Below are 25239 nucleotides of genomic sequence, written 5' to 3' on the forward strand. Positions count from 1 at the left end.
TGTCTTATCTAAGAAATCATTGCCTAATCCAAGGTCACAAAGATTTACACCTAAGTTTTCTAACTTTTATAGCTTTGCTCTCACATCTAGGTCTACAATCCATTCCGAGTTAATTTTTGTAGCCAGCCTAAAGCAGGAGTCTGACCTCATGCCTGTGCACGTGGACACCCAGCTGCCCAGCCCCACGTGTTGGAAAGACTATCTTTCCCTATTGAATGGCATTAGCACCCTTGTCAAAAATCAATTGACCATAAGTGTGTGGGTTTATTTCTGGATTCTCTATTCTAGTCCATTGATCTGTAAGTCTGTCCTTATGCCAGGACCACACTGTCTTAATTGCCAGAGCTTTGTAGGAAGTTTTGAAATCAGGAAGTCTGAGTCCTCCAGCTTTGTTCTTCTTTCTCAAGATTGTTTTGGCCATTCTGGGTCCCTGGCATTTCCTACGAGTTCAGGATCACCTTGTCAATTTCTGTTAAAAAAAAAAAAAATCAAAATCCAGACTGTGCTACTTTTACATTACATCTGTTTTTCTTTGCTTTTTAGCCTGCAGACTTCTTTTATGTCCTTCCCTAGGTGCCAGGCCAGCCCCTCCAGGGAGAGCAGAGGTCGCAGGGGCTAGAGAGAGACACGGCTGCCTTGTGCACGCACAGCCTGCGCTGGCCCTGGTGGAGGTAGCCCCGTGGGCAAATGTGCCTGACACTGCCAGGCTTTTTAGCAACATCAGGTGCTCTTCTCTTTCCTGGCCTCTTGCCAAGGCTTGGTTGGAGGCAGCCTGCTCTGCCCTTAAGAAGATGTGGGTGGTGGCAGTGGCAGCCACCGTGAAGGTGGTGACTAGAAAGCAGCAGTCTAACTGAATGCAAAACTCCGGTGTTCACTTCCAGGTTCTATTTTGTTCCTTTCACAAAAATGCCCAGTTACACTTGTAGTCATGCTCGTTGGAAGGTCCTCACTTCTGCCACTGAGCCCAGGGATCCTGACCTTTGCAGGCTGTGGCTGGGAGCACTGGATCCTGGCTGCAGCCCAGCCACCAGTGGTCCTGTATGCTTGGGCAGTAACGGTGACAAGAGCTCCCTTCTGTGGGGTACTGTGCCCAGTATACATCCTCCTGTTGAAACCTCACACGCCCAGTGTAGGGGCACTCTGATAGTTATTCCCGTTTTACAGATGAGACAATTGAGGCACAGACAAGTTCATTTCTTGAAGGTTCTGTAGTTGAAAAGTGGGGACTAGGGGTTGTGAGAGGAGCCCCTACCCACTAAGGGTACTGCCTCTCCAGGGGGCAGGCCCCTTCCTGCTGATTTTCTATAAGCTTATCAATCACCATAGCATAGGTAGGGCTTCCTTCTTGGGTCAGTGCCCAAGAATGCTACGGGTCAGGTTTAGCAGTAGCGTATTCTACACACAGCCAGAGTGGGGAGTGAGCCTGTGGTGACATGTGGATGCACCATGGCCTCTTGCAGTGTTTGTTTCCTGGTTGGGTCAGAAGCGTAGCTGCCCAGGAGGGCGTTAGAGGAACGTCCACCTTCCCAGCTGTCTCTGAAACCTTCGCTTCATTTGCATCGTTGCTACCCAGCATAATGGGGTACACTCGTAGGGGCCCCGTTATCGATGCTTCTCCACTGAGACCCATGAGAACTGTTTCATGGCAGCAAGAGAACCGTTTCTCTTCTCTCCCCCTTGGGTGTTGGAGAGGACATGATACCATCTTAGAGGCTTTTGAGTCCCCCAAAGAACAGAAGGATCAGTTGGTAGCTACTTAATTTTAAAGACGGCCTTGACTTTCCCCATCTACCTGGAAGAGAGACGTCAGCCTGCCTGTTCCCCTGCTGATGTATTTCTTTGCATTTGTTGATCAGACTGGTGATCTCCAAACATGTTTGATTGGGAACCTCTGCAATGAGAAATGTCAAACACACATAATACCTGTTCATGTTATTACACTGTCTTCATGTGAATATACAGATATATTATGCTCACTATAAAAATATACAAAAATTTAAAAATGTTTAAAACTGTCCTTTATCTGGTGACTCTGATCCAGACACGTTGAGCCAGATGAAAAGTCACAGGATTCAGTTTTCCCACGACCACCCTGCCTCCTCTCCCACCGTACCCTCCCAACTGCCTAACAAAGGGCAGATTTGGTCCAGTAGTACGTATGTGACGTGGGTGTGCTCTTATTTCAGGCTTATCCAGAATCAGATCACGGCCAAGGGGCTCGCCCAGCTGGCGGATGCGTTGCAGAGTAACACTGGCATCATGGAGATTTGGTGAGACCCGCCCTCCGCCGCCGAGTACAGTAGTAACAGCGACAGGACTCTGCTCTGCACCCTGGGTCTGCGGCAGCCAGAATGCAGGGCAGTTTCCATTTCTTCCTCCAACAAGCCTGTAGAGTAGTGGTGCTATCTCCATTTTACAGACGTACAAACTGAGGCCCAGACCAGTGAAGTCAAATTTGCCTGAGGGCACCATAAAAGGGGAAGCGACAGTTCGGCCCAGACCACCCAACCCCAGGGTCTGTGTGCTCCTACCCCAGCCTCGTCCTTGTTGACGGTTGGGGGTTGCGGAGGGCGAACAGCCCGTGCAGGGTTTCCTACCCTGAGCAGATCGCCCCGGACTCAGGCGACTGAGAGCTGGGGGTGCCGGTCAGGGGTTCGGAGCTCATTCTCCCCTGGTCCGGCTTCCTGGGATTCAGGAGACACTTCCAGGCGGCATTTGAGCTGTTTATGCTCTTTTCTCTACTTCTTTTTTCCGCTTTGGGAACTTCTCACACTAACGGAGAAAACCACGGCGTTTGTGCTCCTGTGACACTGAGCCCTTTCTCGCTTCTTTCTTGACCCCCCGCCCCCTCAGCAGCCCCCTTAATAATGTAACTGTCTGGGTGAGGGGACTGGGTGCATGCTGAGCGAGGGACCTGGAGCGTGTTCCCATAGTGACCACAGTCACCACGCTGTGCACCGCGTTAGGGGCTGGGGTGTGGCGGGTAACGCCACAGAAGGGCCCTGGCGGCTTAGAAGTGCTGGCCGACCCGGGCTGAGACCAGAGCCCCGCGCACCTGAACCCAGACCCCTGAGTGCTCTGGAAACGTGTTCTCCCCTCAGGGCCCGAGACAGCCCCTCCCAGTGTGAGGCTCAGCCCACGTGGACGCTGCTGGGGCGGAGCCGGCTTTCTGTTGGGGACACGGACCACAGGGGTTCAGGAGCTGCTGAGGCTCCTCTGAGATCCAGGGAGCAGCCTCACCATGAACCCAAACCTCAGCTCAGGGGGTCGTCACTCATTAACTACTTTGTCCCTTCCTAACTGGGGAGAATTTCACAGTCAAAAAAAAAAAAAACAAAACAAACAAACAAAAAAAAAAACACCAAAAACAGTGAGAGATAGCTTCTTGGCTGTATCAAGCAGCTTGAACGGTGTTTTTAAACTTTGCTTTGGAACTCATTCGAGGATCACAGAGTCAGTTTGGTGGGTTGCAAGCAGTGTTATTTAAAAATGACATTGAAAAGGGCAGAATACCAGGATGCAACGTGCACGGCAGGGAGAAGTGTTATTTCATTAATCTTAGTGCAGACTTGCATGTGGGTGTGTGTGTATGTGCCTAGATGATGGTTCACAGCGTAAAATGTAATTCTTATTTGGGGTTGCGGTCAAAAAGTTTTTTTTATAAAACGCTTTCATAGGGAATAGAGCCGAGATCCAAACAGGTGACACCCACACAGTGGCCTGGGTGCCCAAAGGCTGCCTGCTCTGCAGCCTGGGAGGCGTGAAAGGGGCAGGACTTTTCTCCACAGCCCGTTAGGACCATGTAGAGATCTGCAGCTGCTTTAGTCCCTCGGGCTTGGAAGAACGCACTTCCTCCCTTTCAGGCCACTGTTTCTACACAAGGAAATATTTTAGCAGGACCAGGAGTCTTTTGCTTCAAGGCAGGCTATCCAGAGGCTGTGTAAACACCTGCTTCAGGGTGGAGGGGAGAAGCAGAGAGGCAGGACAGGTGGCTCGGGTGCTGGACTGGAGGTTGTCCACTTCAGTTCCTGACTTGTTCTGGGAGCTGCCAGAGCATGTTCCTTTGTGCATGACGTCATGGGACTGGGCTCTGGGAAGGCACTGGCCTTGTTGGCCCTGTCCAGGGCCTGCCATACCAGGCTGCAGGGCTGGGATCGAGCCTGCAGGGGAGCCAGGATTAGGGAGCAGCTCTGCTTGGAGCCGAAATGAACCTGTGTCCTTGGACTCATTGTCTGTATGGACATTTATTTCTACCTCATTCCTGCCTGAAAAGAACTTGAAGTCTGAAGTCCCTTGGTGAGTTCTGCCTTCAAAGACAGAGATGAGAGGTGTTGACCCCAGGCCACTGACTTGCTCAGCTGGATGACAGTGGTACCATTCACTGAGCCAGGGAACCCTGGGGAGCTGTGGGCACTTTTGAGGTGCCAGGGGGACATCCAAGTGGAGATGCCAAGGAGGTGACTGGCTCCACTGACACGAACAAGGCCGTGGTGTCGACGAGATCACGTGGGGGAAAGGGCCTGTCCCAAACCCGGAGGGAATCCGAGGTTAGCGCTCCCGTGGAGGTGCATGTGGAGAAGGAACGCAAGGCGGGGTGCCCAAAACAGGAGAAAAAGCAGAGAGCACGTGGCCAAGCCAGGGGAAGGTCGTGCTTCAAGGAGGGACATGTCAGGACAGCCACATGCCTGTGGGGATCAAGACAAGACCTGAAAAATGTCATTAAATTCAGGCTTATGGAGGCTGTTGGTGACCTTAGTGAGACCCGGTGAATAGAGCGATGGTGGCTGGAGAGGATGAATATTCATATGAACTGTTTGAATCAGGTGTGTTCCTCAGTGTCAGGGTTGTGGGCTGTGCACGTGTGTGATGATCGTGGCTTGGGAAGGGATAGACAACAGTCCCTGACATCCTTGTGCTCTTTGTTTTCCTCCTTTTCAACAGCCTAAATGGAAACTTGATAAAGCCAGAGGAGGCCAAAGTCTTTGAAGATGATAAGCGGCTTGTGTGTTTCTGAGAGGCTGCTTTCCTGTGCTTGGGGTCTTCGCCGGTGAGGTCCTTAGCAGCAAGTCTGTGTGCAGCCACCTCCTGTCGGATCTCCCCGAGGGCCTGCCGAGGGGGGACTGTCAACCTCCTGTGCAGACGCTCTGACTGGCCAACTCCCTCAGCAGCTGTCGAGATTTTGCAGAGAAGGAGCGAGAGCTGTTGTGGTTGCTGTAAATACACCATGGAGAGACTTCGTTGCATACCCAGAATTACTTTTATCCGAAGTGAGGGGCAGAAGACTTTGAGGACAGAGGAGGCCAGCCTCCGCTCACGCAAACGCCTGTCCTAAGACCCGCAGGAGTGAGTTTGTCACTGCTGTTTTCATCGAAGAGTTGAAGACCTGGTGCAAAGTTGGTGCCAGGCTTCTTGGAACAAGGCACTTGGACATGAATGTCACACGTGAGCCATCCTCTTCCTCCCCAGCGCCTGCCCACGTAGCGTATCGGCCCCACGTCACAGCTGTGGATCCTGAGGGGTGCACAGCGTGGGGAGGTGGTGTCAAGAAAAGGACTCGTCACAGGCTTTTTATCCTGGTCCTGCAGTCTCACCATCTGCTGACCGGGGTCAGGGGGCCCTCTTGGCTGGTCTGAGAGAAAGGGCGACGCCGTCACAATGCCGAGGTTCCACTGTGGGCTCTACGTAGCTGATCTCTTCTGGAGGGCGGGACACCATGGGGACCCTGCCTCAGGAGGAGCAGTCAGTACCTGCCGCCTGGGGGAACAAGGCACGGCGTGCCGCTGTGGCTCCAGCATCCAAATGGAAGCTGTTCTCTCCTTTGCCTCTTTTTAAAAAAACTTTTTTTATCTTCAAAAACTGGTGCCATAGTATCTCCCTTGCTTTTGAGAAAGGGAAGTCTCTTCCTGCCCCCGAGCAGTCGGAGGGTGGCTGACCAGGAGCCAGGACTCGGGGAGTTGGCTGGGGTCAGACCCCCGCCACCACGGTGGGCGCCATGGATGCTGGGCGGGGCGGGGTGGGGTGTGATATCACCAGGTAACTTGTCCTCTCACCAACTCATTTGTTAATAAATATCGAAAACACTGTTTCTGACGGGCTGAGTCTGGGATGCTTTGAAGGGGCTCGGCCCGGTGAGCACACTGTTCCTGATCCCCGTCCTGGCGCACCGCGCTGGGGGGCTCTGGGGCGGTGTGCTGTGAGGAGGCCTGAGCAAGTGCCCGCAGCGCCATCAGTTTGACCCTTCGCAGGCCTGTCTGTCTCCCACGGGACAAGAAAGGCCGAGGCAGCATCTGGGCCTCCCCGTCTGGCCTCTGAATCCACACAGGTGGGCTCAGGGGCCAGGACGGGCCAAGTGGGCCGAATTTCAGGCCCTCACCCCTGTGCTGTGGTAGGTCCTGCAGGCCGGGTTGGATGTCCGCTCCCTCCGTGCTGCTCACTGCGGCCGGAGGGCCCCGGCGGCCTGTGACAGGCAGCACCGGGCTGACGGGGCAGCGCGTGACAGCGGAAGGTGTCCTAGGCCTCCGACAGTACCTCTGAGTTCTCAGAGTCTACAGCACGTCTAGGCTGATTTGGGGAAAGAAACCACAGCCCCCGTATTTCATATCTGTGCATGTATGTCACGTCTGTGCTGATCTGAGACTTATTAAAAATGCCATGTAAAGTCACTGCGAGGCCACATGGGATTAGCCCAGTGGAGTCTGGGCTGCCAGTTCCTAGCTGCAAGGATTTGGGCCAGTCAGAGACGGTCAGTTCTTGATTTCCTCCTTGAAAAGTGGGAATCTGAGAGCTCTGAGTCACGAGGTATTTGGAGGATTAAATGAGAAGTTATGGAACATAGTTGGCACAGGGTCCGGCACAGGGTCCCTGCTCAGTATGCGCTAGTTTTACAAACCCAGCGTTTCTCATTGCTGCTCACCGAGGAACTCCAGGGTTGTTCACTTCTCTTAGGCTTAGGGACCTTTCCAGCAAGGCCAAATACGGGAGTGGAAATTCTCAAAGTAAAACCCCAAAATATTCGACATCAGGCTTCCTGTAATATCCTAGCTTTGTCATTGTTACCAAAGAGCGCCGCCGTGTGAGTGCCAACTTAGTGCACACAGGTGGGCGCCCGTGTCTTCATTGCACAAGAACGAACGGAGCCAGGCTGCGAGCCTTGGGGAGCCTGTTTGCTTGCAGCTCCTGAACTGGGAAGGAGCGTCTGGCCCGCTGACGCTTTGGTCCACTTCCAGGTGTGGCCACAAGTCTGTTTCCAGCAACCAGTTGCTCACTTACAGACAAAAACCTGGCTCTGGAGCTGAAAGGCAAAAACATGACCACAAACCCAGGTCCACGGAGAAAAGTTTTAATGCAAGTGGACCTTGGCGTGTGAGGAGGCCGAGACTCACGTTACCACACGGATGGGCGAGAACTCGGCTTGTGGCAGAGCTGCGGGCTCAGGGGCTGGCCCGGCACGGCTGCCTCAGCCTGAGCGGGAATGAACTGCGCCCAGGACCAGCGGGACACTGGGAGAGACGTTGGGCACTGGGACGGCCTCCGTGATCTGAGATCCAAATGCTTGAAAACTATCGTAAATTATGAAATAAGGCAAGGATGCTAACAAGTTCCTGCTTTTCCCCACGACGAGTTGGGTGCTTTTTTGGACCCATTAACAAATATTAAAAGATCTGAAATTTTTGCCCTTGATTTTTTTCTCTATCATATAGTACATTTATTGTTACTATAAAAGTAATGTCACAATGTTAAAGGGAAAAATTTAAAAAATGCTTATAATACAATACTAACATAGCTATTTTATTTTTATATGTCATCTGTGCTTTGCCTACTTTGAGACATTGTTTTACATAGTTACAATCACAGCATAGGTTGGCAGTTTTTTAATCAAACATTTTCTCATGTTACATAGTCTTTGTATTCTGTAAATTTGAGGTTTGCCCAATTATGTTGCAGACAGGTTGGACAGTCAGTTTCCAGACTGGCAGTGGTGGTGGTGGGTGATTATTACAGACCATGTTTCTGTGCAGTTCAAAAATTTTTTACAGTTATGTCTTTGGAATGGGATTGTCAAGGCAAAGATTCTTGCTGTGAAATTTTCTTTCTTTTTCGACCTATGTTAGGGGTTAATAAGTTTGGAAGCAAGTGGAAGTTAGAGACCAACGTGATGTGAAGCCAGAAGTGTCTCCTTTGAATAGGAATAAAACTCCTGCCCCAGCCCTCGCCCCAGACTGTGTTCAGGCCCTGCCCACACACAAACGTGTCACCTCTAAGGACTGGCACTGGTAGCAAACTCCAGCTGCAGGGAAGAATAAATCCACACAATTAAAGTGGTACCAAATAAGACACTTGCTAGTATGCAGGTGTCAGAATTTTCAAAATCAGTTCTCCTTGACTTAAAAACTGTATGTATGTGTCCCTGCTTTGTCGAAACACCCAGACTGACTAAAGCCACTAACACTGGGCCACACAGAGACTACTTCCTCCCAACAACCCTGTGAAGTAGGAATTATTTCATGAATGAGGAAACTGAAAACTAGTAACATGAATATGCATCTTATTAATCAGGTTTGGATAAAAATGAAAAAAAAAAAAAAAAAAGGAAAAAGCCAAACCCTTCAGGGAAGGGATGTAGGCAAATGTAGAATGTTGTACCGGGCCATGTCTAAGATTTCGAGCTCACTTGGTTTGGTCTCCTCACTCTACCAGTGAGGTAATGTGTCAGAGGGCAAAGGAGACTTGCCCACGGTCACAGGCTGTAATAGCACAGGAACTAGGACACGGGCCTCTGCTGGTTTTATTTTCCCTCTGTTCTGATGGGTTTGTGACCTTCAGTTCCACGTGCAACTGACCTTTCTGCCAAGCCCATTAAATCTGATTCCAATCCACTAGGGCAAGTTAAGCAAAATGGAACTCTGCCCCCAAGGACATGGATGGGGTCTCTTTAGTGTTTTGGGGCTTTCCTTGGGAAGCCTGATCATGTCTACTATACCCATGGTGCTAAAAGTTACAGGAATCTGGAGTCACATTTATGAGTCTCATTTCTTTTTTTCCTGTGTATGACTCTCAGATCTTTTTTATTATTATTATTTTTTATTTCAGCATGTTACAGGGGTACAAATGTTTTGGTTACATATATTGCTCTTGTCCCACCTGAGTCAGAGCTTCAAGCATGTCCATCCCCTAGACGGTGCACACCACACCCATTGGGTGTGAATATAGCCATCCCCTCCTCACCCTTCCCACCTGCCTGATACCCGATGAATGTTATTACTATATGTGCACATAAGTGTTGATCAGTTAGAACCAATTTGATGGTGAGTACATGTGGTGCTTGTTTTTCCATTCTTGGGATACTTCACTTAGTAGAATGGGCTCCAGCTCTATCCAGGATAGTACAAGAGGTGCTAGATCACCATTGTTTTTTGTGGCTGAGTAGAACTCCATGGTATACATATACCACATTTTATTAATCCACTCATGTATTGATGGGCACTTGGGTTGTTTCCACATCTTTGCAATTGTGAATTGTGCTGCTATAAACATCCTAGTGCAGATGTCTTTTTAATAGAATGTCTTTTGTTCTTTTGGGTAGATGCCCAGTAATGGGATTGCTGGATCAAATGGTAGTTCTACTTGTATCTCTTTGAGGTATCTCCATATTGTTTTCCACAGAGGTTGTACTAATTTGCAGTCCTACCAGCAGTGTATGAGTGTTCCTATCTCCCTGCAACCACGCCAACATTTATTGTTTTGGGACTTTTTGATAAAGACCATTCTCACTGGAGTTAAGTGATATCTCATTGTGGTTTTGATTTGCATTTCCCTGATGATTAGAGATGTTGAACATTTTTTCATATGTTTGTTGGCCGTTAGTCTGTCTTCTTTTGAAAAGTTTCTGTTCATGTCCTTTGCTCGCTTTTTGATAGGGTTGTTTGATTTTTTTCTTGCTGATTTTCCTGACTTCTATATAGATTCTAGTTATCAGTCCTTTATCGGATATGTAACGTGGATATTTTCTCCCATTCTGTAGGTTGTCTGTTTGCTCTCGTGATAGTTTCCTTGGCTGTGTGGAAGCTTTTTAATTTGATCAGGTCCCATTTATTTATTTTTGTTGTTGCTGTGATTGCCTTTGGGATCTTCTTCATAAGTTCTTTGCCTAGGCCAATGTCTATAAGAGTTTTTCTAACATTTTCTCCTAGAATTCTTATTGTTTCATGCCTTAGGTTCAATATGAGTCTCATTTCTAAGAGTCGTAGGCTAGGAGCACCCAGAGAATGGCAGGTGACATCTTGGCTCTGAAGAGCCAAACAGCTCTGGCACTGGCCACACATCCTCCATCCCCCAACCGTGGGACTGAACCATAGAAGTAGGTACATCCCAGTGAGCTGGAGAAGGTTGCGGCTGAGTGATTTTCATCACAAGGGGGCAGCATGTGTCCAAGAATTAATCCATTATGTAAGTGGCCCCAAGGATTCAACTGTGCATGGAGTCTGGTGGACTGGCACATTGTTCTATTTAAGTAAGACTCAAACCAAAGTACATTGTGTTAAAAGCAAGTTTATCTTAAGCCTATTCAGCCAGAAGTTCAAAGACATCAGTAAGTGCAGAGAATTGGCTAAGGACACATTAGAAGACCAGTACTGTGCCAAGATCTCTGGGGACTGAGGATCTGGGTCCAAATCCTCAGTGTTACCCAGCAGCTGTGTGGCCTTGGACACGTGACTTGGCTTTTCTGTTCCTACGTTTCCCATCTATAACATGGGCTTCATAAAACAGTGCTCCTTGGCAGGATTGTTTCCTAACAGTGAGAGCCCCTCCAAAGTATTAATAACACTGCCGTTTTCCAACAGATAGCAAAGTCCTGTCTTTTAAGCTCAGAGACCCAAAACCATTTCCAAGGCTGAAAACCTGTGGGATGAGAACTAGCCACTGCCTATAGCTGAAACTGTCTTCACTTTTATTTTGTTAAGGAACTGCATGTCCAGGTGAACGCGTCATATCCAGACGCAAGGATTAGAAAAGCCAAAAGCCGGTTTGCATTTTGATTTGATTTCACAGATGGTAGAGTGTATTATCTGGCTTTCCACACTAAAATCGTATGACTCAAGGTTATTTCTTTCTTTGATGTCAGCATGTGGTTCTCTGTTTCTAACCTTCTTTTCACTCACTCATTAACGTTGCTACCGTGCCCCCTGCCTGCAGCAAAAATGACTGGGAGCCGGGAGGAAACGGGAAGAGGAGATGAGGACAGAGCGGGAAGGGGAGGGGCCGAGCAGGCTAATTCCTGGAGTCCTGACTTCCACCCACATTGCCACCCTCCTCCCGCCGTGTCCAGGGACTGGCCTGGGGTGCCTGAGGCCATCAGCCGGCATCCCGGGCACTCTGAAGTTTCATGGAGCCTGTGAACTCATCACGCTGAGCGGCTATGGGGGACATCCCGCTGCCCACCGCCGCTTTTGGATTTCCAACTGGACATTCACTAGGGGATGTGTAAGATCCTCTTTCTTCTGCTGAGACAACGCACTTACTGGTTTCCGATTCGTTTTCCCAGGAGGACCCGTGGGTCAACAAAACCTTCCCATTCGCATCGCCTAGTCCAGTGTTTCTCATGATCGCCTCCCTCAGGAGACTCTTTAGACATTTTTCCCTGGTCCCCTCCCATCATAAAGTTGTAATACGACTGACAAACTATTTCTGTTTATGTTCAACTGCGGCCCAATGGAAGGCCACAAACCATTGCATAGCTAAGTTCCTTTTTGTCTCCCAAGAACCCATTTTTGCCTCTGTGGGGCTGACAAAGCCCCTGTTGAGAAAGCTCCAGTCAAGCCCTAGATCGTTCCTCTCGCCTTGGCCATCTCCAAGGACCCCTCTGTCGTCCTAACAGCTGTTTACCTTCTACACATTAGTTATAAATTTAACATTCTCATTCTCTTTTCACTCTTTCTCTGTTCTGAAGATAGTTTTAGTCTATGTGCAAACACTTTGCTTATGTTATACAAAGAAATGCTACTTGTGAAAGGGGAACAACCCCTCCCGACAGCACAGCTGCTGTCTGCAGCCCTCGGGCCCCAGCCACTGCGGAGACGAATGTCCGTAAGGCGCCCAACTACCGCCACCAGGCTTTGGGCAGAACTGGAGGGCAACTTTGCCTTTGCTGTTGTCCCACTTCCCTTTCTCACTTCCTCGTGCCCCCACCCCGCACCCTCCTTGTACTCCATCCGAGAGACCCAGGGATGCCCAGAATTCCCCCTTTGAAATAGAACCCAGGCCTCTGCCCACCCAGGCTACCCACCTCCCACATCAGCCTTCCCTGAGCGTCACCACTGAGCTCAGCCAGGTATTGGGACGTTACACCCATTCAAGTAATTCAGGATAAAATGCAGCTGTCTCATGGGAGTGCCCGTGTTGGACACTTTACACATCAGAAGAGGAGCTGGTGGATCCAAACACTCTCCAATTAGGCACATAAATGCGGGGAACCTGTAAGTCATATTAACCTTCAGGTCCCCTCAATCCTTTTCCCCCAAATCCCAGAACCATTCCCGACCTTGGTTGGCATTTCCAAAAAGGTTTGATCCCTGCAACGCCTTAAGCAGAACTGAAAGTCCATCTACCCATCTATCCAACCACCTAGCCAATCATTTCGCAAGCAAATACTGAACATATATGTTATTTCAGGCCCTGCTAGGAATACAGTGGTTAATGTCCTGTCTGGACTTTCTACCCTGCAAGTTAGTTAGACTGTTACTGTTTCGTGGATGCTGGCCCAAGACACGAGCCTCCTGGATCAGAAGCACAGGACTTCATTATTCACAGAACAGCAGGCAACAGAAGCGCCAGTGTGTTTGCATCAGCTTCTGTGCCCCTTAGTCCCACAGGGACGGTGTGATGACACCCAGGTGGATGCTACATACAGTGGCTTTGCAGTGCAGCTGAAGAACCCTGAGCTCGGGGAGCCTGATGTTTTATAGCAAGCAGTAACACATCTGTTCTCTGTCCTGGAGGGAGACATTTCTTTATCCCTTAAGGGATGTCTGCCAGGAAAACAGCCTGGGTAGAGTGGTCAGGGCCTAGCATTGTTCACATACCCAGCAAGAATGTGCAGGGATGCTCAGGACTCGTGGCAGATTGCCTCTCTCACTAGTGAACTGAAAACACACAGGGACCCTGCCCTTGCAGCACTTACAGTGTGGTGGGGAAGATGGATAGGTCTGTTCAAATAATCAGGTGGATAAATGTCAAATTGCAATCATGATGAGTGCTCCAGGAGAGGTACAAGGGCTTTGAGGGCCTATCATAAGGTGCACTCATCTCCGTTGGAATCAAGGACATGCTTTGAGGGGAGGAGGGAAGGTGAGGAGGTGAGAAGCATGGGCAGAGGCGCTGGGGCCTAGATACTAGAGCCTAGATACTAGAGCACAGTATCGGTGTGGCTGGGACGTACGAGGCAGCGGCCTGCTCCAAGACAGGCTACCGTTTCTTAAACTGTATGTTGTGACCTGCTGGGAGGCTGCGAAAGCTTGGTGCACACCCAATCTCTACTTTTAAAACACAAAACAGAATGGAATATCAGAGTCTACCAGACAGTAGCAGTGAGAAGCAGGTAAGAGAATGGGTTTGGATCCAGACTGCTGCTTGTTAATTCTACGACCTCAGACAAGTTATTGAACTTCTCCGTGCCCCAGTGGCCTCAGGTTTAAAGTGGTCATAAGAACATGCCTCGTGGGTTCTTCCCAGGATTGGACAAGTTACTATTTGTAGCATACTAAGAACAGTGTATGGCAAACAGTAACTGTCATACAAGTATTTGTTAATAAAGGACAAATATTATCTTATGATACTTTTTTATATAAAATATACTGAGTCTCAATATAAACTGTTTCCTACTGTGAGTAAAGGTCAAAAAAGTGTGAGGATTTTGGTCTTTAAGAGTAATGGGACGCCACGGGAAGAGTTCAGCAGAGGAGCTGAACATGTGCCATCAACTCCACATTTGGACCAGGCTGCTCTGGCTGTGGTTAGGAGGATGCATTGGGGGGGGGATGGGGCAACCGGTGGGATGCTCTTGTGGAAAGAAATTGAGGCAGAGGTGACGGTGGCTCACAGGCAGGACTGGGAAATGGCCACAGGGGACCCATGGACGCTGCCATCGAATGCAGAGGTCCTAAGAGCTGTTTTGAGCATTCTGTGGCTGGGCCTTCAATCAGTGGGGAAAGTCCCGTGATGGCATCCGAATCCACCTGCAACGTCAGTGCCGTATTGGCTATGACTTTTCTGGTTGCAAGTAACAGAATCTTTTTCTGGGGAGCCTAAGCAAGAGAGGGAATTTTAGGATGAATCCACTGGGGACTAGCAGACCAGTATGGAAAATGGGCAGGAACCAAGACAGTTCTGGAAGGCTAAGAAATAGGAAACCGGATCAATGTGGCCAGCACTCCACTGAAGAGTAATTAAAAAAGGAACTCAATATGACTCTTTCAAAAATATAACCTGGGCTAGATTCTTATCTAGGGTCCTTAGATATTTTCTCTCACTTAATCCTCACAACACTGTGAGGAAGCTTGTGGGAATTACCCTCACATTACAGACGAGGAACCTGGGACATAGAGCAATTGAATTGTGTGAGGTCATGTAAATAATAAGCTAAAGCCACAGGATTTGAACCTGGGCATTCTGGTTCCAGAACTCAGGCCTCTAACCACTATACTGCATCTCAAGTCATCATTATCACGGACGTTAAGCATTCTAGAGAGCTTTCTCCTGAGCATTCTGCTCTTGCATAATAAAGGAAAAGCTAAAGGAAAGTGAGAAAGCACCGAATTTAATACCTTAATCATTTACTTATTTACAAATTACTCTAAATAAGGGTAAATAAAAGTCTAACCCTTTAAAGAGTTGCTTTAGTTATAGTATGGATCTTGGTTATGGATAGGCCTTGAGAAGTTGGTTCCATTAAACCTCAAAGTGGGCATCTTAGTTTGGACCCTAAGCTGAAACACCACTACATATCAGATCTCAAACAATAGATTCAGTGGTTTAAAGAAATGAATAAGTTTCCTGCCTTCCCTCCTCCCTCTTTCTTTTTTTTTTTTTTTTTTTTTGAAACAAGGTCTTACTCTGTTGCCCAGGATAGAGTGCAGTGGTGTCATCATAGCTCACAGCAACCTCAAACTCCTGGGCTCCAGTGATTCTCCTGCCTCAGCCTCCCTGAGTAGCTGGGACTACAGGTGCATGTCACAACGCCTGGCTAATTTTTCCATTTTTTTGTAGAGGCAGGGTCTTGCTCTTGCTCAGGCTGGTCTTGAACTCCTGGGCTCAAGCAATCCTCCCTCCTCAGTCTCCCCAAGTGCTAGGATTATAGGCGTGAACCACTGTGCCTGGCCAAGGTTCATTTCTTTAAATGCCAATTCTACCAATCTAAATTTATGATGTACTGGTAAATATTTTATTCTCATACATATACCTGAAAAGCAATTAAAACATAAAATCAATAAGATTTTTACTATACCCAACACTGATATTAGAACCTGATTCAGGGGTTATTGAAAACAGACTCATAGCTGGACTCTACCATCAGATATGTGACTAAGATGTATACATGAGAATGATCTGCCTAATTTGTACATTAGTACTGTAAGACGTATGGTAGATTGTTGCAGTAAATGGTCCCCAATAAATCACATTTCCCTCTCCCCATGTGACTTACACTGGGTCATGGTACATTGGCAAACACGGTGCAAGCAGGGACTTGAAAAGTACTTGCAGATTGAAGCTTACGCTCTCTGGCTGCTGGGAACTCTTGTACCACCGAGTGAATCATCTCAGCCAAGCCTGCTGAAGGCACATGGTCCAGCCAGCAGCCAGCACCTATCTCTAGACATGTGAGTAAGGCAATGGACCAATTAGCCCCCAGCTGACACACCTGCTGCTTGTAGCTGCATGAACAAGTATAGGCAAGAGTCCAAATTTCTGACCCACGGAATCAGAGTTAATTAAGACTGTGGTTTTAAGCTACTAAATTTTGGGAGCAGTTTTTACCTAGCAAAGGATAATGAGAATAGTACATAAAAGTTAAGGAAGGTTAATTATTGTAATAAATAGACCCCTAAGTATATAATGGCTTAACACAATAGAAGTTTATCTCTTGCTCATATAAACAGTCCAAGGAGTCTTCATATTGGGGTTAGGGGGCTCTGTTCTATATAATCACACAAGGACTTAGGATGTCAGTCTATGCCATGTTCCATGCATGGTTTCCAAAGCACTGTCAACCAGACAGCAGGAGCGATAGCACGAAGACAGCAAATGGGAATTTTATTGGGCCCAGCCAAGAAACAGGACATTTCTCTTCTACCCACATTCCATAGGCTAGAAGGCAATCACATGACCAAGCCTAAGTGCAATGAAGGAGCAGTTCTCTGCCTCGGAAGATGAGGAAACAGCGGACGAACAACAGATTGATGCTACAGAATTGCACTTTTTTAGAAAATAAGGATCACACCTGCCAGTTGCAGAATGGCACAGTGGGAACACAGGCTGAGGGCTGGAAAGATCTGGGTGGGATTTCAGTTCCATACTTACTAACTGTGTAACCTCAGAAAATTACCTGGTCCATGTAGACACTCATTTCTTCATCTACAAGATAGGGAAATTACTGTTTTCATTGGGTGGGTGTAAGCATTAAATGTAATTTCATCTCTACACTTGGTAGAGATTAGAAATATTATATATTTTAAATTATAATGCATTTCTCCCAGAGTATTCTGTAGCCGAGAAAAGGAAAAAGAAAAATAGATTCTAACAGCTGTTAGTTTTATAATTAAAAAAGAAAAAAGAACTTTGTCCTGAACCTTTTACAGACTTGCCATTAACAGCATTAAAGTGATTCAACAGAAAAAAACAAAACAAAACATAAGTATTCAAAAATGGTAGTTATTACCATCACTAAATCGAATGGTATGAAAAACAAATCAAAGACTATGAAGAAAAGTCAAGGGCAACATTAAGCTATCCAGACAGCAATAGTATTAGCCATGAGACTTCCAAGTTTACATCACCAAAGTCCAACTCAAACCAGTTATAATCGACAAAGGGAAAAGGAGGGAATTTATTAGGATAAGATATGGGGTGGATCTCAATGTCACAGGAAGGCCTGTGAACTGGAACCTCCTCCAGGACTTCAGAGATGATTGAAAGTCTTTTTTCTTTCTCACATTATATGCCCACTTACATTCTTTGCTTCATCCTCCCCAGTTATAGACACGCCTTTTGCATGTTTCAACAGCCTCCACGATTGCCAATTTTTAAATGTGTGGCAATGGTATTATGGTTGTATTTCTAATGGGTCCCTTTCTTTTGGAGATACATATTGAAGTATTTATGGATGAAATGACATTAGGGTTTTGCTTTATAGTAATACATTTAAAATATATTTGGGGATTGAGGGTGCAGATGACAAGATTGGCAATGAGTTGATATTAATAATTGCTGAAGTTAGGGATGGGTATGTGAGATTTCACTGTACAGTCGGCCCTTCGTATCTTCTGGGTTCTGCATCTGTGGATTCAACCAACCTCGGATCAAAAATGTAGCTAGGTCTACGATGGTTGTGTCTGCACCAAACAATACAGACTTTCTTATTATTCCCTAAACAACACAGTCTAACAACTATTTACATAGCATTTACATTGTATTAGGTATTATAAGTAATCTAGAGATGATTTAAAGTATATGGGAATATGTGCCTAGGTTATATGCAAATATCATACCATTTTATATAAGGGACTTGAGCATTCACAGATTTTGGTATCCATGGGGGTCCTGGAACTAATCTCCTATGGATACCAAGGGATGACTGTACAACTCTCTTTACTTCTGTACACATTTGAAATTTTCCATTAAAAAATAAAAACAAAGAAAAATAAAAGCCCAAGGCTGATCTCATCTTGGCATAGTGATTCAAAAAGAGGAACAAACTGGGTTGGCCCATCTTACATCAATTTTTTTAGCTCTGATTTTCTGAATTGATGAAAACTTTATATAATTAACAAGCCGGGCACAATGGCTCACGCCTGTAATCCTAGCACTCTGGGGGGCTGAGGCAGGAGGATTGCTTGAGTTCATGAGACCAGCCTGAACAAGCACGAGAACCCATCTCTACCACAAATAGAAAAAATTAGCTGGGCATGGTGGTGCATGCCTGTAGTCCAAGCTACTCAGGAGCTGAGGAAGAAGGATCACTTGAGCCCTCGAGTTTGAGGTTGCAGTGAGCTAAGATGGTGCCTCTGCACTCTAGCCAGGGCAACAGAGCGAGACTATGTCTCAACAACAAAAGGGTTCCAGTGATAAGCTTTATCATGCATTTGTCCACTGTCTCTCTGGATTTTGAGAGAAATGGCTAAAATGATAGATAGAAGCCTTGACCCACTATGGCTAGAACACCTTTCCCAGTCTTCTCACACCACATCACCTTAAGAAAAGTGGAGTTATTTTGGCAGTGTTTTCCTCAAGCACCATTATATTTAACAGAGTCTCAGGAGACAAAAGATTAAAGAAAAAGGCAAAAGGACTACAGAAAATATAGATCTATTTTCTAATGATGGAGACAAAAAGCTTTCAGAATAGTTACACGTATATTGAAGGTATCTAATCAGAATGTCCAGTACATAAGAGATTTCTGGCCAGTAGCGTAAGGGAAAAGAAAGGTTGAGAACTAGTTACCATTTCTTTCTCACAATATGTATTTTCCAGAGCTAGGTACAATGGTTCACAACTATAATCCCAGAGACTCAGGAGGCTGAAGCCAGAAGATCCCTCAAGCCCAGGAGTTAGAGGCTGCAGTGAGCTATGATCACACCACTGTAGTCCAGCTTGGGTGACAGAGTGAGACCCTGTCTCCAAAAAAAAAAAAAATGTATTTTTTTTAAAGGGGAAAACCTCTATTTCTCTTTATTACACTCAAGGTGTGCATAGGTTTTGTAATCATGTTGTAAGAACGAGTTGATCTCACGTGTTATGCTGATCACATAAAAAATAAGGACCAAGGGGAAAGGTATTGATAACCTTAGGAAAAAAGTCTAGGGATATAGGGAACAAGAATTTCTTGGCCACAATCTAGTACTTTGGCAAAAGAAAAGTGTTTTGGAATTTAACTTTTACAATTAGATATCTTTGCTAATCAGCCTCAATACTCAAACCATATTGTTATATCCAAATCAGACTTTTAATTCTCACAGATGTGGCAAATTGTCTTTTCCTAAGATGGGCACCACAATATCCCATTCCACATGCTTTTCTAACCACATAACATAGACACTCCTTCCATCAGGTGGTGAACTTTTGTCTTCTCCCTGTGCACCCGGGAAGATCTTCATATCCTCCGTGCCCAGCAGGGGCACAGTGGAAGTGACTCTATGTGATGTGTGAGACAAGATCATAAAAGTCATATACTTGCTCTCTTGGGATAACTGCCCTGGGAACCCAACCACCACGCTGAAGAAGTCAAGTAGCTGCGTGGACATGCTGTGTGTAGGTGCTCCAGCAAAGAGCCCCGACTGAGGTCCCAAATGACAGCCAGTATCAACCACAAGATGTGAGTGAGCCTTCAGTGGACTCCAGCCCCTATCCGGTGAGACACTGCCAGCTCCAGCTGATACTGCAAGGAGCAAAGATGAGCTGTCACTGCCAATTCCAGCCCAAATTGCAGATTTATCATTAAAATAAATGATTGTCATTCTAAGCCACTAAGGGGTGCTTTTTTATGCAGCAAAAATAATTGGAAGAATAAATATGACATTATTAAATTAGTAATGCTTTTGACTTTTTGTACACGGGGGAATGGATAAAAATGTTGAATGAATATGAATACAGTGGAATATTTTGAAGCAGTCAGAGGGATGAATTAGATTCATACGCAGCAACATAAAAAGCTCAAAAACTTATAGAGAAAAAATTATCATCAGAATGATATACAGACAATATTTATATACATTTTAAGAAAATATTCAGACAAATGTATTTTTCAAAGATGCATAAAATGTAATTAAATATATAGAAGGTAGATTAGAAGGACAGGTATTAAATAAACTAGGATGTATATTTAATTGACTATGGGACCGGGAATGGGAATAAAGGGAGGAGATTTTTTAAAAATTAAAAAAAGGAGAGTGTTATATAACTACTACACTTGATTCATATTTCTTTCTGGGCACACAGCTAAAATCTATTTCTCAGCCTCCTGTGCAGTTAGATGTGGCCAGACCTAACCAATGGAATGTGGGCAGCAGTGATGTATGTTGGCCTAAGCCAGGCCTCTTAAGCAAGGGACACATGGCCTTGACAACTAATAGTTGCCAAGATAGACCACATGACCCTGGGTCATAGAACAAACCTTCACAAATTTACAAGAATTGAAATTGTAATAGAAAGAATGGCCTGAAAAGGGATAAAAATGTTTCCTGCCTCTTCAAAACCCCTTCACCCTTTTTGAGAACTAAAATCTACATCCTTGTCTCAGGCCAGTGGTCAGAGGGGCAGGGGAGTGTCCTTCGTTCTTTGTGCCACTGGAGATGGCTTGGGGGAACAGCCCCCGGATGGAGGTCACGAGATTGTTTTAGCCAAAGATGGGATTATGGGATTAATCAGAACTTGTAAAAACTCTGTACTTCTGCTCAGAAATAGGATGCTGGTACTGTGAGACACGAGCCTGCCAACCTCCTCACTTGCCAGCAAATTAATAAACTCCTCTTTCCTTCTCCTCAAACTACTTGTCCTCATTCTTCTAATGCAGCCTCGGGGACAAGTGCTGAACTTTCGGTAACAAAATCACAAAAAATAAATTATCTGCCCATAATGGAATCCAACTAGAAATCAATAAATAACAGAAAGATACCAGGAAAATCTTAAAACAACTGGAAATTAAACAACACTCCTCTAAATAATCCAGTGGCCAAAGAGGAAGTCTCAAAGGAAATTTAAAAATATGTTGAAGTACATAAAAATGAAAACATAACATATAAAAAGGTTGGGGATGCAACTAACGCAGTGCTTACAGAGAAAGGTACAGCACAAAATGCTTATATTAGAAAAGAAAGACGTCTCAAATCCGTAACAAAGCTTCCACCTCAAGAAACTAGTAGAAGAGCAAAATAAACCCAAAGCAAACAGGAGGAAGGAAATAATGAAGAGTAAAAAAATGTGAAACTGAAAATAGGAAAACAACAGAGAAAAATCAAAACAAAATCTTGTTCTTTGAAAATATGAATAAAACTGATAAACCTCTAGCAAGGCTGACAAAAGAAGGGGAGGGGAGGACGGTGGGAAGAGGAGGAGGAGTTGGGGGGGGGAAGGGGTAGGAAAGAAAGACACCAATTACCAATACCAGGAATGAAAAAGGTGGTATCATTACAGACCCGGCAGCCATTAATAGGATAGTTAAGGAGATACTACAAACAACTCTGTGCACATAAATTTGACAATTTAGATGAAATGGGCCAATTCCTCAAAAGCTACAAACTATAAAAGACTCACCCAAGATGAAATAGATAACATGAATAGCCTCCTAACTACTGTGAAGTAAAACAGAATCTTAAGCCCCGCCCCACCCAGCTGACTGGATGGACCACTCTTGGCCAAGGGGACCCCAGAAATACCCTAAACCTGAGTTGCCAGCCATGAGAAAGGAGGTCATACACGCCTTGTCATGCCCCCCGCCTTCTTGGAGATGCTCTCTGTAGCTCATTAACAGGCCTAAGGCTACACAGGACAAAGCTTAAACCACCCCTGCAGGTGTATGTCCAGTAGTTTGTCTCTGTTTCACAGACTCCCTTATCTTAACTTACAAACTTCCCAAGCTTTTAGACAAAGCTTCATTTCTTTAACCAATTACAAATCAAAGAATCTTTAAACCCATTTCTAACCTCTAATTCCCTGCTTCAAGATGACCTGCCTTTTCAGGCCAAACCAATGTATGCCTTCCATATACCTATTTATGACTTTACGGGTAATTCCTGTGTCCCTGAAATGTATAAAACCAAACTAACCCAACCACAGTGAGTCCACTTGCTCCAGGCTTCTTGGGTGTGGCTCTCTGGGCCATGGTCATACACACTGAGCTCAGAATAAACCTCTTTAAATTATTTTACAGAGTTTGGTTTTTTTTTCCTTTGACACTACTAAAGAAATTGAACTAGCAGTTTAAAACGTTTTGGTAGGCTCAGATGGTTTCACTGCTGAATTATAACAAACATTAAAAGAATTAATAACAGCAATTTTACAGCATCTCTTCCAGAAACAGAAGAGAAGGGAACTTATAAGTGAATTTAGCAGAGTTGATTTTTGGTTCACATACAAAAAAAATCAATCTTATTTCTACATATTAGCAATGAAAATGTTGAAGCTGAAATTAGAAACACAAAACCCTTTATAATTGCCCCAAAAGAATAAAATACATCCGTACAAACCTAACAAACCAAGTATAGGATTTGTATGGAGAAAACTACAGGACTCTGATCAAAAAATTTTTGAAAGACCTAAATAAATAGAGAAACAAACTGTGTTTATGGATTGATTGAAAGATGATTCAACATATTGAAGATGTCAATTCTCTCCAAATTGATCCACAGACTCAATGCAATTTTAATCAAAATCTCAGAAGGATTTTTTACAGATGTAGAGAAACTATTTTCAACATTTACATGGAAATGCAAAAGAAAAAAAGAGGAAAGAAAGAAAAATTGGTAGAATCAAACCATTCAATTTTCTAATCCTATATAGTTACAGGAATCAAGGCAATGCAGTATTGGTGGAGGGACAGATATACAGGTCAGTGCAGTAGAAAACTGTCCAGAAATAGACCCACATTAGTACCACAAACAGATTTTGACAAAGGGCAAAACCAACTCAAAGGAAAAAGGGTGTTTTTTTTCAACAAATAGTGTTAAAGTACTGTACATTCTTGGACATAAAAATGAACCTTGACTTAAACTTCATACCGTATACAAAAATTAATTCAAAATGGACCACAGAACCACATGTGAAGAGTGAAACCATAAATCTTTTAAAAGACAATATTGGAGAGAATCTTTATGACCTAGGGTTAGGCAGAGTTCTTACACAATGCCAAGATCATGATCCATAAAAGAAAAATATCAATAACTTAGACTTGATCAAAACCAAATCCAAGACTTATGTTCATATTTTGTCTCCCTGTCAACTCTTCTTCATTTTGCCTTTTCCAACTTGCAAATAATAAAACTGCCAATGTGTCTTTTACAACTAAAGGTTCTTTGCGTATCCTAGAATGGCTACAGGATAATCCTGTGATTTGCTCCTTCATCTTACAAAAAAGGGAGAACAGAAATAATTAGTTTTGTTTGGTATTTCCAATTTTTAACTAACTTAAAACTATTTTAAAAAGCTCTTTTTCATTTTCCAAATGTAGAGGTTACAATAACAAAATCTGAGAAATCATCAGAGAAATTTTAAAACATGATTTAATAATAGAAAAAAACCTTGAATCTCGATAAAATGGACCTTCTCGGGAGATCCTAAGCTTTTGAGTCTTAAAAATCTAAGATGAGATAATCTTCAGGTGAAGACTGCTAACCCAAGACCCTCAGACTGAAGAGATGGTAGCCCAAACTAGACAGTCTCTTCGCAACATGGCAGGAAAAGATTAATTTTCTGATATCTCTGCTTTTCTTATTTTCTCGCCTTACTGCTAATCTCTATTTGTTATTGTACTTTGGTGCCCCCTAGCAATCGCCTAAAGGCTTCACAGAATCCTTTCACATTTTCTTGCTGTTATGTTTTCATTCTCCCATCATCTTTCTCTGTCATGTAAGAAAAGGCAAATCCTCATTTGTTTTCTCATTTCATAGCTCCTGCTCTAAATCTAATGGATTGCTAATTATTTTCACCCACCTGACCACCTCATTGATAAAAATTTAACAGTTGTTACTTTAAATACCTCAGACAGCTGATTTTCTTCTATAAGTCCCTTCTCATATTTGAAGTTTCTTCACATTTGTTAGCCCCAACCATCAGCCTTTTAAAACTTGGAACCTGACCTCAAGTCAACAAAATACTTCTGCTGAAATCTTTACAGCACAGCTTACTAGGAGTGGGAACAAATACTGAATCTGTCCTTTTAGCAGTGGTCAGCTGGTTCTCTTCAGATTCTCTAGCCTAATTTGTAAGAACTATTTACCTTCCCTCTGGAAATCTGCCTACCTCAAGGGACAAGTAGTTGGATCATACTACTGTGATACATATTACTTATACTCCCAGTACAGTCTGCCCAACATCTCTGCACTGCTTCTTTCCAATCAGTTTGTGGAATGCAGCTAAAGCAGTAGATAGAGGAAAATTTATAGCATGCTATACAAATACTTGCAAAAAATAAAAGCAGAGGGAACACTTCCCACCTCTTTTTAATGAGCCCTCTACCACCCAGAAACCAAAACCAAAGATACTGCAAGAAAACTACAGACCATGTCCCTCATGGACATATATGTAAAATATATTTAACCAAATAATAGCAAATTGAATCCAGAAATACATAAAAGATTGGATCAACAGTCAAAAAATCAATGAAATTCATTCTAACAGCTTATTAGAGAAGAAAAATCATATGATCATTTGAATTGATGGAAGAAAAGCACTTGATCAAATTCAACATCCATTCATGATAAATCCTTTCAGCAAATAGTAGTCAAAGGAACTTCCTAAATTTTCTCATGGTCACCTATAAAAATCCTACAACTAACATAAACTTAACAGTGAAAGACCAAATGCTTTCCTTTTAAGTTCAAGACCAAGCAAGATTCTCGGTGTTCAATACAGCTATTCATATCATATATATATCATATCATACTTAAGGTCCTAGCCAATGTTGATGGCTGCTTTCACGCTAAAACAGACCCTGTGATCTGCAAAACCTAAAATATTTACTATCTGGCCCTTTACAGAACAAGTTTGCTCACCTTTCCTCTAGAAGAGAGAAGATCTCTGTAATTTTGGGTTAGCCAAAGATTTCTTAGATTTGACACAAAAGCATGACCCAAAAAAAGAAAAAAATGATAAAATGGACTTCCATCAAAATTTAAAACATCTTCTCTTTGAAAGACATTGTTAAGAAAATGAAATGACAAGACACAGAGTAGGAGAAAATATTTGCAAATCATATTTTTGATAAAGGATTTGTACCAAGAATATATAAAGAATTCTCAAGACTCAATAAGAAACCAT

General features: G+C 44.5%; 1 protein-coding gene across 4 annotated transcripts in view; it reads left to right on the forward strand.

Annotated features, from left to right (window-relative positions):
• NOD1 (nucleotide binding oligomerization domain containing 1) overlaps window positions 1-7680 on the forward strand; it is a 45773-nt gene extending 38093 nt beyond the window's left edge. For all 4 annotated transcript variants that reach the window (XM_069461507.1, XM_069461506.1, XM_069461508.1 and 1 more), the window contains 2 exons: window positions 2187-2270; window positions 4942-7680. In XM_069461507.1, coding sequence (XP_069317608.1) covers window positions 2187-2270; window positions 4942-5014 — 157 coding nt within the window. In that variant the 3' untranslated portion in view covers window positions 5015-7680. The remainder of the gene's footprint in view (window positions 1-2186; window positions 2271-4941) is intronic.
• The last annotated feature ends 17559 nt before the right edge of the window (window positions 7681-25239 follow it).

This window comes from Eulemur rufifrons, chromosome 29 (assembly GCF_041146395.1).
Source record: "Eulemur rufifrons isolate Redbay chromosome 29, OSU_ERuf_1, whole genome shotgun sequence".
In the NCBI taxonomy this organism is placed as follows: Eukaryota; Metazoa; Chordata; class Mammalia; order Primates; family Lemuridae; genus Eulemur; species Eulemur rufifrons.